This window comes from Trachurus trachurus (assembly GCF_905171665.1).
Source record: "Trachurus trachurus genome assembly, chromosome: 17".
In the NCBI taxonomy this organism is placed as follows: domain Eukaryota; kingdom Metazoa; phylum Chordata; class Actinopteri; order Carangiformes; family Carangidae; genus Trachurus; species Trachurus trachurus.
The window spans coordinates 15,766,540-15,784,931 of NC_139900.1; the positions used below are offsets into that span (position 1 = coordinate 15,766,540).

The 18,392-nt window shown below is 41.9% G+C and overlaps 2 protein-coding genes across 3 annotated transcripts in view; one reads left to right on the forward strand and one right to left on the reverse strand.

Moving 5' to 3' along the window:
* Positions 1 to 421: 421 nt before the first annotated feature.
* Positions 422 to 10,858, forward strand: abhd3 (abhydrolase domain containing 3, phospholipase). Its single transcript, XM_083990892.1, has 9 exons — positions 422 to 643; positions 1,643 to 1,806; positions 4,042 to 4,224; positions 5,513 to 5,558; positions 7,810 to 7,922; positions 8,773 to 8,946; positions 9,306 to 9,354; positions 9,449 to 9,614; positions 10,480 to 10,858. Exons 1-9 carry the CDS (start codon positions 482 to 484, stop codon positions 10,659 to 10,661), a joined length of 1,239 nt encoding a protein of 412 aa, XP_083847018.1. The 5' UTR covers positions 422 to 481; the 3' UTR covers positions 10,662 to 10,858.
* A 3,955-nt stretch (positions 10,859 to 14,813) lies between these two features.
* The window catches only part of greb1l (GREB1 like retinoic acid receptor coactivator), a 41,233-nt gene continuing 37,654 nt past the window's right edge, over positions 14,814 to 18,392 (reverse strand). For both annotated transcript variants that reach the window (XM_083991258.1, XM_083991257.1), the window contains exons 32-34: positions 18,127 to 18,327; positions 17,390 to 17,528; positions 14,814 to 17,267 (exon numbers count right to left, since the gene is read on the reverse strand). In XM_083991258.1, coding sequence (XP_083847384.1) covers positions 17,104 to 17,267; positions 17,390 to 17,528; positions 18,127 to 18,327 — 504 coding nt within the window. In that variant the 3' untranslated portion in view covers positions 14,814 to 17,103. The remainder of the gene's footprint in view (positions 17,268 to 17,389; positions 17,529 to 18,126; positions 18,328 to 18,392) is intronic.

Genomic DNA, 18,392 nt, shown 5'->3' on the forward strand with positions numbered 1-18,392 from the left:
GTTAATGCAGTTTTTTACTGTGCAGTGCACTCCCACTGCAGTAAAAAAAAAAAAAGACAACCCACGATCATTTGTTAAAGGCTGAAGGTGTTCACTGACACTCCTGCTGTCTCTGCAAATACAATGAGTTTTGGCTGAGCTACCACTATCTACAGGAGTGGGGAGGGAGTGTGCGTAACTTTTTTTTTTTTCCAGGCTCACTTCAGCTCTTCTACCTGCAGGGGGCGCCTGTGTGACTCAGCAGCAGCAGCAGCAGCAGAGCAGCTGCATGGCTGCATTGATAAAGCTGGTCAAAGAGCGCCACCGTTCGCCGGTTCACTTAAATACCCCCCTCCCCTCCTCCTCATCCTCTCTACACCAGGTCCCCTTGACTGTCTCCTTCACACAGTGCGCTCGCAGGCAGATACAGCTGAATTTGCAACCGAGCTGGCCGCTGTCCTTGCAGTACGAGGGGGAGAAAAAAAAACACAGGGACCTTGCAATGATCTCGCTGGACTTCAATTTCAACATTTTGACAAGGGACCTGTCATATTATCTGGAAAATCAAGTGAAAGTTGGGCTGTTCGGCTCGGGGGTGGGACTGTCTCTGGTGCTGGGCTTTAGCGCAGCGTACACCTGCTACTATTTGATTTCAGTAGCGAAGGTAAGTAACGTTGGCATGAAGGCTGCTTTTTTTTCTTTCTTTCTTTCTTTCTTTTTTTTAAAGACCCCTCTTTGTATCGTATAGTGTGTGCATGCATGTGTGTTGTCAAGTTGAAACCGACCGTGTGTGCTTTTCATGCATGAGTGATGATGATAGTCGACCGGTGCGTCGGGGTGATGGAGGTTTCGATCCGGTTGCATCGGTGGGATAAACGTTACACGCCTCCTGCTGCTGCTCCACATGTGGCTCTCACCACCACCATGTATTATCTGACATGGTTCATGTCTATAAGCACATGCAGCCACTTATATAACTGCAGTAAATCAACCTTAGCTTGAAGCTAAGCTAACATTACTGTACGTTAGCTAAATAAAATAAAAATGCCGGTAGACCGTTAGTTGCTTTCGTTTTCACTGGGGGAGGAGGAAATATGTATGGAGATATCTATAACCTGTTGAGTAGCTATGATAAACGCCCGAGTTTAACAATTACATGATAGTAAAACAACTACATTTTAATAATTCTGCATGCTGCATTATCATTTTCTCTAGTAAGCAAAATAAATACACAGCAAATGTTTTTTTTTTATTATTATATGCATAGATATTAAATAAAATATGAATAGGCTATTCGCTTTCATTATGCAAACAGGCGTTTACTATCAGTCTGTCCATGTGTACATAAAGGCCTAAACCGCAGGTTAATGCAGATGTGCTATACTTTACACTCTGTGCTCAGTAGGTTTCTACTGCTTCCTCAAATAGTTGGATCTTTAAAAAAAAACATTTAATCATGTCATACCCTCTGTGTTAAGTGTTATTTTGAAATCAACACTTTATTCTATGCATCATGAAACTTGATTTTAAGTTAAATAAGTTAATGTAATGCTTTGGATGGTCTCATGGCAGGTGATGAAACAAAACATTGCTTGGAGCTCAAAAACATGTTGTGAAGGATCTGTTGTCATATTAAATAACTTAATTTACTCGTGTTTTGCAGAAACCACAGCTCATCTCCGGGGGTAAGAAGTTTTACCAGTTTCTGAGGGAACAATGTCCAGTGGTGTCAGAGACCTACTACCCCACCTTTTGGTGCTGGGAGAGCCGCATCCAAACTCTACTGAGACCCTTTGTCACAGCCAAACCTGGGGTGGTTTACAGAAAGTAAGTCCTCCGAATGACTAACATACTAATTATTCATTGCATGAGAGATGTTCCTTCTCCCAAACTGAAAATGATTTCCTCCCTGTGAGCAGACGGGCATCACGTGCACCCAATCTGCATATGAACTCATAAATCAGCTTTAGTCAAAGAGGTCATATCCATGGAGAGATAAGTGTGAAGCATGCAAGCTAGGAAGTTCACCTTTGGCATAGTAATAGTAAATGTGTATTTAATATCATGGCGTCATCGTCTATTCTGGAGTTAGAAATCGCGAGGGCAGACATTAAGAATGTCTTCCATGCCCACTTTTGCACAGCTTTGTTCAGAAACTTCTTAACCTTGCTTGCTCACTGAGAAACTGCCATTGTCTGTTCCCTGATTTATTTTTTTTCCTCCAGTTTCACAACTGGAAAACAAATCCCAGTCTTGTTCTTAACCAAGACTCAAAAGCTCAGAGGAGAAAGAGATCTTTTGTGCCACAATAGCTGGCTTGGGCTGCCCGGCCTGCTGCTCGATAATGTACATTGTGTTGAGATTAATTGGCGCTGCATTCTTTACCCCCTGTGCATAAAGCAGATTAAAATGAATTAAGAGAGTCTTATTTTTCATCAATTATTCTTGTTACATACTCACTTAATCTGTTTAATATGTATTCCCTGACATTCCCTACTTTCCATGGAGATGCTTTTAGACTAGTTGTGTGTGTCTGTATACAGTATAAATTGTATATGTATGATGTGATCAAGTATTGTGTGTCAGCCAACCACTTGGGGTTGGACTGAAATAAAAACAAAAAACATTTACTGTAAATGTAGTTTTTATTTCGTTCTATTGAGGCCTATCAAACTATTTGTAGTTTAGCTTTCTTCACCCTTAACATAGAAAACAAATCTTTGAATTAATTAATTAACAATCAATTATTATTATTATTATTATTATTATTATTATTATTATTATTATTATTATTATTATTATTATTATTATTATCATTTATCATTTTTATTGCAAAGTGCAAGAAGAAATCTGTTATTTGGGATTTGATAATCCCTTAGTTGAATTATTAGTCCCATTGTTTATGTCTGTCCCAAGGACATTCACACTCCCTGTGACTGTCTGCTGTCCCCTGAGTCAAGGGGATAAATATTCCCATAATGCACAGCAACAACTGTATCCAGCCCAGTCCAGCTCCCTGTTATCAAACATGATAAGAGTGATGGTCACATTGGCTGAAATTATTATCACATTTCCTCGGGGGACAACAGGACAACCCCCCCCACACACACGCACACACATTCACCCTCGTTAATGAAGTTACCCAAGGTCGACCCAAGGGCAGACACTGTGAAAACAGTCCTATTTGTCCTATACGCTGTCTGGGGGTGAAATTCCACTCATCTTGTTGTGCGAGCAGAAAGACCGGCAGCGAGGTCCCCTCCCACTTTTCGCACTGGACACTCTGGATTGGTCCCCCACACCCTACCCCTCTACCCCCTCACCCTGACTTTAAAGGCTAGCCTTAGGTGCATATTTCATGGCGGTTCTGTAATTTCATGCTGATGTCTTCACCGCTGGCTGGGCCAAGTTGGCTCACGGGGCTGCTGCGTGTGTCCGTGTGCAGTGCAGGTTTTAAAATACACCGGCACTGGGAATGAATGACCTCATCTGCCAGGCTTGGGTTGTAAAGGCCCACAAATTGATTGACCATAAGAACCCACTAGTGCAGTGCAGTGCCCCTTCTCCCCCCCCCTCCTTATCTTAACTCGTTGTGTGTTGCAAAGCATGCTGACAAGATGATCACAAGGGAAATGAGGGAGCTGTCAGTGAGCATTGCACTCACATATCCAATCCCCTTTTGGCTGTGTGTGTGTGTGTGTGTGTGTGATGGATACAATGACACAGTTTGCCTCCAACTGAACCAACAACTAATTGGGCAGAGAATGGAGTATTGTGTCCTTTAATTACCATGCAATGAGAAGATGTGCATTTAATCCCAAATCTAACATTGAATTAGTACTTTCTATATCACTGTGTGTGTGTGTGTGTGTGTGTGTGTGTGTGTGTGTGTGTGTGTGTGTGTGTGTGTGTGTGTGTGTGTGTGTGTGTGTGTGTGTGTGTGCGCACCTGTGTGTGTGTGTGTGAACAAACAAATGAGAGAAATAAATGACACATAGAGAGAGAAGATACTGTTCAGAAAGACCCGTGTTGCTGAGTTGCGTGTCCCGCTCGTCTCTGCAGTGAGCTTATTAAGGCAGCAGATGGAGGACAGATCTCTTTGGATTGGTTTGACAACGACGACAGCCTCTCTCATCCCGACCCCACCACCAGGCCCACAGTCCTGCTTCTCCCCGGTCTGACCGGCACCAGCCGAGAGTCCTACATCCTGCACATGGTCCAACAGAGCCGGGATCTGGGCTATAGGTGGGTGGTCTTGGCTGGATAACCTGGCTGTGGTCCAGCACTGTGAGCATGCAGCGCACATTCAGGACAGCGAATTGCACAAAACTGACATTCATGTTCTCATTTTGCCATTCATCTAGAATACAGATTTTTTTTTCATCCAATCAAAAAAACAAAAACAAAGGTCGCCACAATCATACTGATGCTAATTAAAGACAAACCCACCACTGCTTCATTTGGGGCGATTTTGTAACTTTTATATAATGGGTGCATGAGAAAGAGAGAGAGAGGGGGTGGCTTGGGGTTATTTCAGGCGAAGTGCACAAATAAAGTTGGACAGCTTAGCTCTGTGTCAAGAGCTGCTTTTTTGTAAATAGCCAAACGTAGCACAAGCTTGAAGAGTTGCAGAGGGAGGCAGTCCCCCCTCCGCCCTCCACCTCTCCTGTTTCCTCCCTCTCTCCCAATAGGTCCTCTCTGTATTCTCTCTCTGCACTCATTCTTTCACCCAGATTTGGGGAAGGCATGGGAAGAGAAGCCGGCAAACTCAGCATCTTCCACCCCTCACCCCCCTGTCCGTGTAGCTTAATGAATTACAGCTTATCCCGGTACAAGCTTTGCAGCTTAGCCCAGACCAGCATCCGAGTGTATGCTGCAGTGTGTGTTTAAGCACCCCACCACCACCACCACCACCACCCCCCCCCCCCCCCCCCCCCCCCATCCATCCTCTTGCCCAGCACACTATCTTAGCCCCACCCTCCCGCTGAGTTACACAGATAGAAACTGCAGGTTCTGACTTCACCAGATAATAGATGACTTGCTGGAGGTGTGGGGTGAGGAGGGGGGAGGCCGATGCCTGTGCTCCACAGTACAAAACAGAACGGTGCTCACACAGCTGTGCCTCTCTGCACATCCCATCATGTTCTTACTCTGGTTTTTTGTTTTGTTTTTACAAAGTGAGAAACATTTGGGGCACTGTGTTCCTTTGTGCATGAAGGTTGATAACTTGCAGTGACAAGGAAAAAACAAACATAAACCTACTGGAGCTTTGAAATGTTGTTGTTTTAGGGCTGCAGTCAAATACTTTCATCACTGATTTTCTGGACAAACAGTCTGTAAAAATGTCCACAGTGGCATCTCTATGTAATAATTTTTCCCATTTATGCTAAAATTGTCAATCAAACAGTTGATTATTTGACTTGTCGTTTTAGCCTATCTTCAATGTGTTTCAGTTAAAATCAAGAGATGATGTGATTAAAGTTGTCATTTATGAGACTATGATTTAATACATTATCTGATTTGTGTATTTCAGATGTGTGGTATTTAACAACCGAGGGGTTTCCGGTGAAACGCTACTGGTAAGCTATCTATCTAAACCATTGCCAGTGTTTCTGTTTTTGTTGTTTGTTCTACACGGGGTAAGCAGGATTGCTGAGGACAAATCACTTTCTCAGTTTGTTTGTATGTATGAAAGCTTCAGAGCAGAGTTGTCCTTTTCTTTGCCTCAGCCGTCCCCAGAGCACGTCAGTTGCACACACGTGTCACCGAGTCCACAGGGACCCTGAGCAGACGCCGCACAGACAATGTTGTTGCACAGCGGGGATTAAGTTGCAGGCAGATACTGTATTTTAATGCCGATCCACAGAAATATGACCTCGTCGAGCACGTGCTGTTCTGACACCTGGCTTAATCTGTCCTCTTACACCCGGGTATATTTAGCCAACAAAATGGGCTGTGATAGTGCTTAGCATGCCCACTGTGTTTCATGCCTCCGCCTCCTCTCTTGTCTGTATGTCTCCGCTTTGGAACAGAGACACGTTCTTTACAGACGACTGTATCACCCTGATCTAATCATGCCATCACTGCCATTACAGAGATCTCGTCCAAAGCACAAATGGTGTTTCATTACAAGCAAGGGCTTCCCCCCCACAATCAATCTAATGTTCCTCTTAGTGGGTGTCAATAGCTGATCTGTGTGCTGCTGCTGCTGCTGCTGCTGTCTTCGTCGTACTCTGTGTCAGCTGCAAATAAAAATGCGATAAATGTGACACTGTAGCAAAATGTTCGGTGTCACTCAGTTTGATTTAAACCTGCATTCTAGGTCATATCCAGAGTTTGGTTGGCTCAGCTGTTCTCAGATTTAAGGAGAAAAAAAAAGTTGGACATTGTAGCCTTGGCACTGTATCAAGAGGTGATGGTGGAGGGGAATTATAGTCTATGCAAATGATTTAGCAATTGTGCGCTCCCGTGAGTGTTTTCTCTGTGTCTAGTTAGTGTGAATATCCTCTATTGTTTAAATAGGCCAGCGCTTTGGAATGACCCACTGTGTGAAAGATGCCCCCTGCCTCAAAAACTGTCCTAAGTGCCTTTTTTCCCTATTTTTGGATCTTGCAATAAGATAAAAAAAAAAAAAAAAAAAAAGCTGGTTTCATTACACTTTACTGTGAAACAGCTTTTGCAGTGCATTAGTTTAAGTCTGTTCACAATATTCCCCACAAACAATATGTATTTAATTTTCGCTTTAAATTACTATATTTGTTATCATCCGAGTTGTATGTTCTGCTCTATTGCTGCAGAGTTCAAAACGTGTGTGTGTGTGCCTCTTAGAGGGAAGAAAAACAGGAATTTTCTTTGCCTGAGTTTCTGCTTGAATCTTAATGAAGGGCCTTGAAGAGCTGAGGATCTACAGCCTCCTGAGAATGTAGGCTCCTTCAAGTTAGAGCGAGTTTGTTGTACAATGTTAAGTAACCTCCTGCTCTACCTCACTAACTGTGTCAAGTTGAAAGTGATTTTACTTCTATTCCTAGAAAATACTGGATGTTGTTTTGATTGCAGTGAAATAATGAAATAACATGGCATGTGTCAATAATAGTTGAGAAGTGCATGGTAAATTAACATTCAATGAAGAGTTCAAAGAATGTATACGCAGTTCGCACTTTTAGACGCATGATGATAACAACGATTGCACAATTAATGTGTTGCAGTTTAATGGTAGTAAGGCAATGCATGTTGACGTTTTATACTTTGGTTTGGATGTTTGCTGGTTATTCATCAATCAATGAGCACCTTCAGTTTCCCAGTGTCGGTGATGTTCTTTAATGGACTGTAGTGTACAACCAAGGGTCCAAAGATAATACACCCCAGATGGGACTCGAACCCACAATCCCTGGCTTAGGAGGCCAGTGCCTTATCCATTAGGCCACTGGGGCTTTGAAAGGCCATTAGGGAAGCTACTCTTTACGCAGCATTTCAGTAGTAGTAACACTTGTTAATCCCTTTATGTTGATTTTCTATGGACAGGGATTGCAGCCTTTGTGTGTGAGTCATGAAAGTGATCAGTCCGTGCCTGATGATGTCCACTGTAGCCCACGCTGCACACTGCTTGTTCTGTCTTTTGCTACTATATACTATATCCATTTTCTAGTGATGGTTTCTAGTTTAGGCTAATTGCTTTTCCTAATTTTGAGCATATACCCACTGAAAACAGTTAGATAATGGATGTGAATGTGTTTACCAAAGCTGAGTTTTATGTTGAGTCCTCATTATTATTTAAACAGAAGTAGAAATTAGAGAAAAAAGTGAGTGAATTGTCTGTGTTGTCCCATTCAGACCCCGAGGACCTACTGTGCGGCCAACACAGAGGATCTGGAGACTGTTATTGGACACATTCAGAAGACCAATGAAGCTGCTCCGATCATGGCTGCTGGAGTCTCTATGGGCGGGTAAGTGGGGAATGGCACTGATTTTGGAGTGGGAGGCTGGTGTTCAGTCCCATGAATTTGTTTGCAAAGGGTGAAGGGATTAAGGACCCCCACACGTCGGTTATTACACATAGACACAGTAATTACACAGGAATTTTTCAGACACGTAATAAATGATTGTCCCAGTGTTTGTAACAGTCAAGTAGGTGATAAACAGCATAAAATCCCAGATGTTCCTTATAATCTCATTTAAAAGACCTGTGCCCTCAGAGGTTATTAACTAATTAAGCTATAAATAAACATAAGTATGAGGGTGTAGAAGTTTAGAACTCTTTATTAAGAAAGCAGTCTGGCAGAGAAGCTTCAATCATCAAGCTGTTAACTACCTTCCCATTCTTCGATGTAGCTGTAGCATCTATTTCACTTCATCGTAGCCTCTGTCCTTCAAGATTTGTCGGGGTTTCCCAAAACAGCAAGGAAGGACAGACAAAGAGAGCGACATGCTAACCTGCGTTTCAACTGTATGCGCTGATTGGTTGACATGATGATGTAGTCTTGTAGTCTTTCTTCACAGCCGTCCGAGTTAGATTATTTAAAAACGTCAGTCTTGCAGTGGCGTCTTAAAAACTAGAGCTACTTTTAAAATAAAAAATCAAACAAACCTATAGCTATTCATAATGCAGGACATCATCTCAGTATGCGTGATAGAAGACAAGGGATTGAAATGCTGTGCAGGACACCTGGTCACCCTGAGCTGTAGTATCACTTCAGTCATTTATTGCAGCACAGCTCTAATCCTATGAATTGAAAAAGTGTCTCTCTCTCTTTCTCCCTCATCTGCCCTTTCCCTATCACCCTTCTCCCTATCCAGGATGATGCTGGCCAATTATTTAGGGCGCAAGGGCCGGGAAACCTGCCTGAAAGGTGTCGTAGTCTTCTCAGCAGGCTGGGACGTATTTGAGTGCACCGCTTCGCTGGAAAAACCCCTGGACCGCTTCCTCTTCAACTCCTACCTCACCAGCTGCCTACAAGCCTCGGTGCACAGGTCAGCCAAGGCCAGAGCGGGATTAACACGGCCGCTAACTCACAGCTTGTGCTCGGGACTAAACGTTTCATGAGCTTCAATAACTGGGGTTTTAACGTATTTATTTATTTATATATGCTGTTTTAAGCTTTTTACAGTGTTATGGAAAAAAAACTAAACATATTTGTGAAAATATAATTCAATCTATTCCAGTATATGATAATACATGCACAGTGATTCTTTTACTGTGAAAGTTGAGCTCTTTTGTTGTTTCATTAGGTTGTTACAACCTTGTCAGCATCCCTGAGGGACATTTTCTAATGCACATTATTCCACCTAACAGCAGTGGGTGACAGTTGTATTTTTAATCTCCCCTCCAGACACAGACCAGTGCTTGAAAAGTGTTACGACATCGATCATGTCATGAAGGTAGGGATTATTTTCAGTGACACCTGGCTGCAAATGCTAATCCAATTAAATGAGATGGCCAGAAGTTAATCATATTACTCGAAACCCACCACAGGCGAAGACCATCCGAGAGTTTGACGAGAGGTTCACCTCCATAATGTTCGGATATCCGACCAATGACGACTACTACCACGATGCCAGTCCTGTCCACAGGCTGAAATCTGTGCAGGTGCCAATGCTGTGTCTGAACGCTGCTGATGACGTCTTCTCTCCCTCTCATGGTGAGTCCAAAATAGCACCCGATTTCACTATGGAGCTGTCCTTTTTTTTTATCTCCTCTAAACTGCAAACGATAACAACTGTTTTTGATGTATATACAGTACGTTATAAAATAGTAGCTCCTATGCACTGTCTGTCACTGTGAATTTCATTTCATTTATTGGATCTCTATTAGCACCAGCACATTAGCATAGCTATTCTTCCTGGAGTCCAAACATTAAAGGGATAGTTCAACATTTTTTTAAACATTGGCCCACTGCCATAATCCCTATAGTTTTAGGAGTAGGTTTGTTACCTTTAATTGTCAGTGCAAGCTGTTTTTAGAATGGCGGAGCAGAGCCGCGAGCTGCTCAGTAGGCTAATGGGATTTCTTGGTTTCCCTCATCAAACTCATCAAATACACAATCCAACAACTCCACAACGCTCTGGTGGACAAGTTGTGACCTGCACATTCACCACGCTATGAGATAATAACAGAACATTACGAGACTGCTTGTCGAAAAACTGCCCCAAACGGGAACACGCGTTAGCGGTTTTGCATGAATTTAATGGGCCAATTTGCCAAAATGTTGAACTATTCCTTTAAGTCAAATTGTCCATTCATCCGAGTCCATCAAAAAAACAAAAACAACAACAACTTATACAGTCACAACACATACACACAATCATAGACGTAGACAGACATAGAACACATGACATGATCACCTGTACAGTACAAATTAAGAATCCATAATTAAATGTGAGGGGAAAACAATACAGCAAAACATACAAATAACAATATCACATGGCAGGGAAGAAAACAGGCACTACATCATCATATAACAATAATAGGAGTAAATAGGCCTGAATGTTTTGTTTCCTTTGCAGCCATCCCAGTGGAGGCAGTGAAGCAGAATCCCAACCTGGCCCTGCTTATTACCTGTCATGGCGGCCATATTGGCTTCCTCGAGGGCCTGTGGCCTCGACAGAGCACTTACATGGACCGTGTTTTCAAGCAGTTTGCTAAGGCGGTCATCGAAGAAGGCGGCGGACTTGCAGACCTCTCCTGATAAGAGAACTTAACAAAGTGTTCCTCTAGTTTTACTTCCTCTCTCGTTTTCCTTTTCATCTCCACCGACCATCGTTCCATACCACATTCCATCCTTTATTCTTTCCATTTCTGATTCCATCTTACGTTACTTCCTTCCTTCCTTTGACACTTTTCCCTCTTTCATCCTTGCCCTACCCAATCTCTACCTATTTCCTTCCTTCCATTCAGTCTTTTTTTTTTTAATCTTTGCCCTCCATCCCTCCGTCCCATTCTTTCTCCACAAGCAAAAAACAAAAATCATTTATTCTCATCTGAAGGGCACATCTTATTGAATGCAGCATTTGTGTTGCAGTCAACATCCATCTATTTATTCCATAGTTAAGTCATTGTATGTAGTAATGCTCTCAATGGCATGCTTATTTAAAAAAACAAAAAAAACAAGCATAGCTGTCACTAAGCGGAATCCGTGCCCATTTGGTTTAGTTAGCTAGCTAAAAGAAATCCGCAGTTACCTTGTGCAATCATCATTTCAATTTATTTTAAAGATTATACAAGTAGCCTACTGTACATGAAAATCCAATCATTTCTAATCATGGAACGTCCCTTAGTTCAGTTATTAGTAGGATTGTAGCCCTCAGGGATTTTCTTTATTTACTCATACTTCTTCCCTTCCTGTGTTTTATAGTTTATCAATCATTCTCCAGCACTTTGTATTTTCCTCCTTTTAAGGGTTGATGATACTTTTCAGTTGAATTACAAGAGTGTTTTTTTGTTTTGTTTTGTTTTTTAAAGGAATGGTTCAACATTTTTGTGAGATGCACTTCGTTTATTTTCTTGCCAAGAATTAGGCAATAGGATTGACGCTGCCAGCAAAACTAAGCACATTAGCTTAGCTTAGCATAAAGACTGGAATCAGGCGGGAGAAACAGCTAGCTTGGTTTTGTCCAAAGGTAAAAAGAAAGAAAATTCCCACCAGAGCAGCTTGTAGGTGGGTTTTGCTACTGTTGGACAGATCTAGGCTAACTGTTGCCCACTGTTTCCTGTCATTATGCTAAGCTAAGCTAAAAAGATGCCTGATATTTAACACACTGACACACTAACTCTTAGCAAGAAAGGGTATTGATCAAAATATTGAACTTTCCCTAACCTTCTTCGGCATGCACTTTTATTTTCACACATTCTACCTTTACGCACACCAAATAGTTATTCAAATGTATAGTGAGAATAATTCATTAATGACAAGGAATGTGAAATTGCACTATTTTAGTTGAAACTACCATGCCTCTAAAATTCCTTAATGCAAGGCACTTCGTTTCATTTGATATATATATGAAAGTACATCCCAAAGGCTGAACAGAGAATTATATGAATTCCATGAGGTTTCCTATGTGAAAATGTTGGCGGATAGTTCTGTTAGTAAGTCTGAGGGTGCTACAGGATACAGTGAATGAAGTAACGCACATGGGAGGAGAGAGAGTGTTGTTGGCTGTTTAAAGTGGTGGATGTTACTTTACGAGATGCATAGTATCGCTAATGGAGCCTGGCTGTCAGTCTTATTAATTTTGTTGTTGTTGCTTATTTGCTTTTCTTTTTTTGTGTGTGTGTGTTTGTTTTTGTGTTTGCCAACAATGATCAAGCGGCTGGCTACCGTGTATGAGTTGGCGTCGATTAAACAGGCAGATCTGACTGGCGGCCAGGCTTTCAGTAATGCACTGCATGAGGGATTTTTTGACTTCCTGTTCCTGTGGAATTTTTTGGTGTCTGTTTGTTCTGCCAAGTGTCCATTGAGTAGCATGTGTCTCGTCAGCGTCATCATGTCCTGAACCTTAACACCACCTCGTAATCTGTAGCACAAAGGACATGTTTGTGTTTTTTTTTCATAGGATGCTGCATTTCATTTTGTACACTACATAAAAAAAAGAAATAAAAACATTCTGTTTAACATGTGCAGCAATAAGATTTTAAATTAAAGAAGTGTCTCTATAGTATAAGTACGAGTATATGCACATTATCAACATGAGTGTAATATGCTGTATTTAATAAATTATTAAACAGAGTCTAGGTCCATTTTTCTGTGTCTCCAGTGCTTTAAAAGTATATTGGATTACTCGATTGGCGATGCACTGCAGCCCTTTAGTCAGCAGCTTTTTCTGTCCTTTCTGTCTTTCTTTCTTTCTGGATACATGCCACATGTGGATACATACTGTTAATATCCAGATTGTATGGTCAGAAGCCCGTCAGCTCACGCAGGACGTCACCTTTGGTCACAGACTCGTCCCCTGAAGGTGAGACATTTGACAGCGACGTTGTAGTGGTAGCAGGCTTTACTAGTGAGTGACCGGTGTGTCACTGCAGGGTCACACTCCCCCTCCTCTCACATCACAGTATTGGGTTTTCGCTCCCTGGAATTGACTCACTCCACACTCACAGGCTTAGCTGCTGATAGGATATGCATCGCTGCAGTAGTGGATGTGATCCACCAAAGGCAAACTGTAATCCCTCGGCACTCCACTTACCTTCACCCCCCCAATAAGCACACAGACAGATGAGCTTTGGTTTTAGCTAGGTGGTTTATGGAAGCCTGAGAGTAATAAGAGTAGACTGCCAAGAGGGATGAGTGATTTACTCCTGGTTACCATCTATGAACATTGATATTATGTTACAGGAATCCCTCTGTTATGAATGTTGCTGATATCGGTCATGTGAGAATGTGCACTAAATACACTATAGCCTATAGCTAAGGTTTGTTAGTAGACCAGTGTTGTATGTTTTATGTGTTACGATGACAAAAAAATATTTTACAGCAGTATCAGCGATATGTTTAATCATGTGTTTAAAAGTAGTTTAATATTAAATACTGCATTGCCTGAGGACTCCGTATCTGAAAGAAATCGGTCAGAGGGAATTATCAAGAGATTTTCTTTCTCTGTCAAAGCATTTGCTGAAATATTAGCCAAGAGCGCGAATCAAACGATGACATCATTGCGTCAAGTAAAGATCACAGCATAATTAAGATCTGTATACTGTATGGTTGTATCGTAAAACAGTCAATTAACCCTTTGGCCTCTTTGTAAGTATCGGACCACTGAATCACTTTAGGACATCCAAAATCTTTAGAGACAAGAATCTCTTGAGCTTTGTTCACAATATCTTTCTACTTTTCCCGAAAGAGCAATTATGAAGTGCAAGAATCAGCATGCCAGCCACTTTGCCCTCTCTTCCTTATCCTTTCCTGACAGCAGCTGGCTGAAAATAGCCTTGTGTTATATCACACAGGGGCTGTAGGTTGATGGAAAGTGTGCTCTAATATTACCTAGCAGGAGCTGAAATAGGACTGTCCCTGGACCAACAATGCCCTTGTGCCCTTACAGTGAAGCCAGAGAATATCCTAGCATCCATTATGAAACCATATCTGCCCTTGGAAGAGATTAGGGTCATTGTGTGTATGGTCACAGCACGGTTACAGAAGTGTTGGGTGGAGAGGAGATGGTGTTAAGGCAATGAGCAAGGGGCAGGGATTTTTACTCTTGAGCGGCATAAAAAGATGTGGGATTGAATGCAGAGGAGAGAGTGAGAGGATTATTAATCACAGGCTGGAGTGGAGACGATGGGGCTGCCCATGCATTTTAACAACACTGCTTAGGTTTTGCATTAATGCGCTTGCAATGCTCTTCAAAATACTGAGCAGATACTCAGAGAGAACACTTTAGTTTCCAGTGGTGCTGCTCCAACAGTTTTACAAAAGAAGAGATTTTCAAGAACAGATTTTCAAAACCCAAATCAATTAGATATTTCATTTAATCTAGATTAAATTATTACGTGCTTGTTTGTTACAGTGCTTCACTAAATGAAAGCAAAGGGAAGTGATGCATGATGGGAATTGCAGGATTCTGTATTTTTGGAGCTTGGGTAAAAGTCAGAGGCTCTTAAAGTAATGTTTAAGTAATGTTAGGGGAGGAACTGAATGATGTAAATGATCTTAGATGTCTTGTTTATCATTTTGTACATTTTTCCCATTTTAGAGGATGTTCACTAAAATTGAGAAGTTGAAAATGTAATCTTTGCTTGCACAGCTTGAGTTTGAGTAAAAGCTTGGGGTGTAAATATGAAATACCTGGATGTTATGATGTGTATTTAGTGAAGTTTAAAATGTCAAAAAGCCACACGCAACTGAATTTATAAGTCATTTTTATTACATTCATAAATTTCCAACAACAATCACATGGCTCTAATGTCATATTTTCACAGCCCATGACCACAATGGTAAACATGAGGTAGATCACCCAGACACCGAGGCTACCAATGGGCTGTACACGGTTATCAAGCACATTTCAGTGAAGATTGTGAGAGCAAGTTGCATATTAAGTGTTAAATTATCAAAAAGACAGACACATTCTGTGGACCATTGGAGTTTGACAAGAACGTGTTGATCACTAGTCTTATAATTGGAGCAATACTGGGGGATTGGGGAACTTAATTTAATTGTTTTGCTTATATGGAAATATATATATATTTTCTGCTGGCAACTTGTATATAGTGCAAGTTCACATTTTTCCTTCCCCCCATGACATTCAGTAAATCTAAGAATCATTCGTTTGGGTCTTGTGCAAAGCCTTCATGGATGGTTTTGAAGTAGACACACTCCCTTGGTTTAAGCGAGCTCAGCATGCAATCAAATATTACACTTCAATATGATTATCACTCCAAAAATGCTTGTCAAATAAATAAGAATCCCTCATGGACCTGATTTTCATTTTCAATAAAAATCCAACACAAGAACAGGAGGAGATACAGACATATATGGTTAAGGACACATCTAGGTAGATTCTTCTTGCCTTTGCAACATAACATAAGATGCAGAAAGACATTATGACCAAAATATACGGGCAAAAGTTACACAAGACTAAAAAAAAAAAAAACATCAGTAACCCTCAGTGGTTAAGGGGGTGATACAATATATTAATAATGTAAACAAAGCTTTAAACAGTACAGTAGTCCAAAATCCAATTATTCCTTCTTGTTTCACTCTGACAAACATTTATTCTTCCTCACAGTTAAATGGTTTCTTCATTCTCATTGGTCCGAAAAATGCGTGACTTGAGCAGTGACTGTATGAAACGTCACTTAAGGCATATTCTTTGGACAACCCTGTGCAGAAAAATATAAAAACATTCCACTTTCAAGTATATAAATTGACCTGGTCGACTGCCTGCTTTTGACAGTGTGTAGCCTTTTTTCTTTTCTTTTCTGTGATTACCCTTTGTTTTGGAGGGAGAATGAATTTAAGATGAAGTGGATGATAGCCAACAATCATCAAGTTGTACAACAGGAGGTGAAATCAATCCCCAGGCACAGCAAGTTGCAGGAGAACTGGCAGTTAAGAGGCTTATTATGTTGCTTTTACTGACTTAACAGGTCAGTAAAAGACTTCATGCAAAATACATGTCAGTGAGAATACACCGTCTGATTGGCATTACACATGAGCAGATGAGTTGTAAAAAATACATTTTGTACTTTTCTTGAGCCGTGGAAATAACTCTTTGGATAAATTCATTGTGAAAGTCATTTTGGAAACCATGACCACAGCTCTGTGTGTCAGGGGGATTATCGATGCCACAGAAATAGTTTAGAGGCACAGGAGAGAGAGAGTTTGAACGTGCTGGTTCAAATGGGAGTTTCCCATTTGAATCCCTCTGGTGTTATGGTGTTATGAATGTGATACTCAAAGACGATAGAAATCCAATACAGGTCAACATCTATGTTTATATTTGTTTGATTTGATTTCTTTTTTTTTTTAAATAGCTGATGAACGCTATGCAGTTTGAGAGGCAAAGCAGGTGGAGAAGGGACAAGGAAAGCGGAGGAGAAAGGCAAGGTGCAGCTGAGGGTGTCTTTGGTGCCAGCTAACATTAAAGCCAAAAATACATGGTGTACAGGGAGAAAAGCTCCCTAGCCCCCCTACCCCCCCACCCCCCACCCCTTAAACGACCACCCTTGGATCTCCCTTAAAAACCCTGAGATAAACACGTATGTCCAGGATGAGACATACCATAGTCACAGTCCATGTACACTTACAATCTTCAAATCGTCACATTATCGATCGGAGAGCGTCCATTTTTGCCAAATACGACAATAAAACAAATAAAGTTCAGTTTCAGCTGTGCTTCATTTTCCACAGCAGAGTGTTATTTCAGTAGAACACGAGCTGAAGTGGAGACAAGCCCAGCAACAAGCAAGAGTTTAAGACACGCACCGACCCTCTGCAGAGCCAGGCGTAGTGCACTGTGGTAGTACAGGTGAAGAAAGTCCACTTATGGAGAACTTAAGGTCTTGTGCTGCAGTGTATCCTCTCTGAGCTTCCATTGGGACGCCAGGAATTCTGATTTCTGGCTAGTTAGGAATCAGATCTACTCCTCGTTTGGTGATTGTGCCTCTGCAGCAGAGCAGTTCAGACCTCAGGTTCATACGTGGCGCCCGGTCAGAAAGTAGAGGGGCCGGTCCTCGGTGCAGTTGGCCGTCTGAAACTCGTCGCGCAGCCGGAACTGCCACTCGTCCTCCAGCTCCAGTCGGACGATGGTCTGACGCAGGGAGCTCCGGTCCTGGCAGATCACACAGAGGGTGGCACCTGTGGACATGGCAACATGGCAAAGGAAACATTTAGTGATGGATAAGTTGTATTAAAATGATACAGTATGACAACAGACTACACAGGCCGAAATATCAGCTACAGCTGCTCTAATGTTTCACCTTTGAGAAAGCGGAATTTCTTGAGGAGCCCGGCGACAACGAAGGAGTCACATAGGTAAAGCAGGAGGCCACTGAACACCAGGCCCTGATGGTTCAGGTTGGTGGAGTGTGGACGAGAGTTGATGTAGCACACAGAGATCTGTGGCAAAAGATAGAACAAGTTAAACTTCATTACGATATTTCATATAGGTTACAATTCATTCAATACAACTTTTATTATCTCTATGGGAAACTTTAGGGAGCGTCTTTCAAAACAAATGTGACTGCTTAAATAAATCATGCTACAACTGTGCATCATGATTTATTTTCCATTCTGGGAAGAAACAAACAACAAATGTATGTTGGAATGCAGATAATGAAGCTGTGCAGAGTGTGCAGGCTGTTTACACCTGCACAAATATTCATTGTTGGTATTCACTGTTTGCACGTGTGCGTAAATGCAGGTCAGAATGTCCTCGAGAAAAACAGATGGTGAAATCATCAACATGCTTCTCTGCGGGTTTAGACAGTTCAACAAACTTTGGGCTTATGAGAACATACGAGGTAAACTCAGTCAGCAGGTTTCACTTTTGCGGTTTCCCTGAAACAGTTTGTTCAAATATATGAAATTCAGCATGTGCCCTCTGTCCCAGAGGAGGAGAGTCTGGCTGTTAAGTCTTCCTGTACGTTTACATTGCAGGGAGGATGCTAATAGTCTTCTCCCTTGCTTTCAACTGCAACCTCCCGGGAGCTCTTACCTCCGGGCTGATGTTGAGGTAGCTGTCGATGGACAGAACTGGGTTGTTTCTGTTTTGAACAGCCTTTGGAAACAGTCTGTGGCTGCAGCTCTGCAGGAACCTTTCTAGCAGGAACTGGGCCGGGGCATCTAGGAGGGTCTGCTCGCTGTCTGGGGCGCACACGTACTGGGACGGGCTGATTGGAGCCGGGTTCTCTATTTCCTGGAGAGAGAAGACAGCAGTTGAACGTAAGGAAGTGTGTCATATTGTGAGAAGGGAAAACACAT

Coding starts and splice junctions, on each gene's coding strand:
- abhd3 (XM_083990892.1), top strand. CDS start 482: ATGATCTCGCTGGACTTCAATTTCAACATTTTGACAAGGGACCTGTCA. Junction 644..1,642: donor ATTTGATTTCAGTAGCGAAG/GTAAGTAACGTT, acceptor CGTGTTTTGCAG/AAACCACAGCTCATCTCCGG. Junction 1,807..4,041: donor CCTGGGGTGGTTTACAGAAA/GTAAGTCCTCCG, acceptor TCGTCTCTGCAG/TGAGCTTATTAAGGCAGCAG.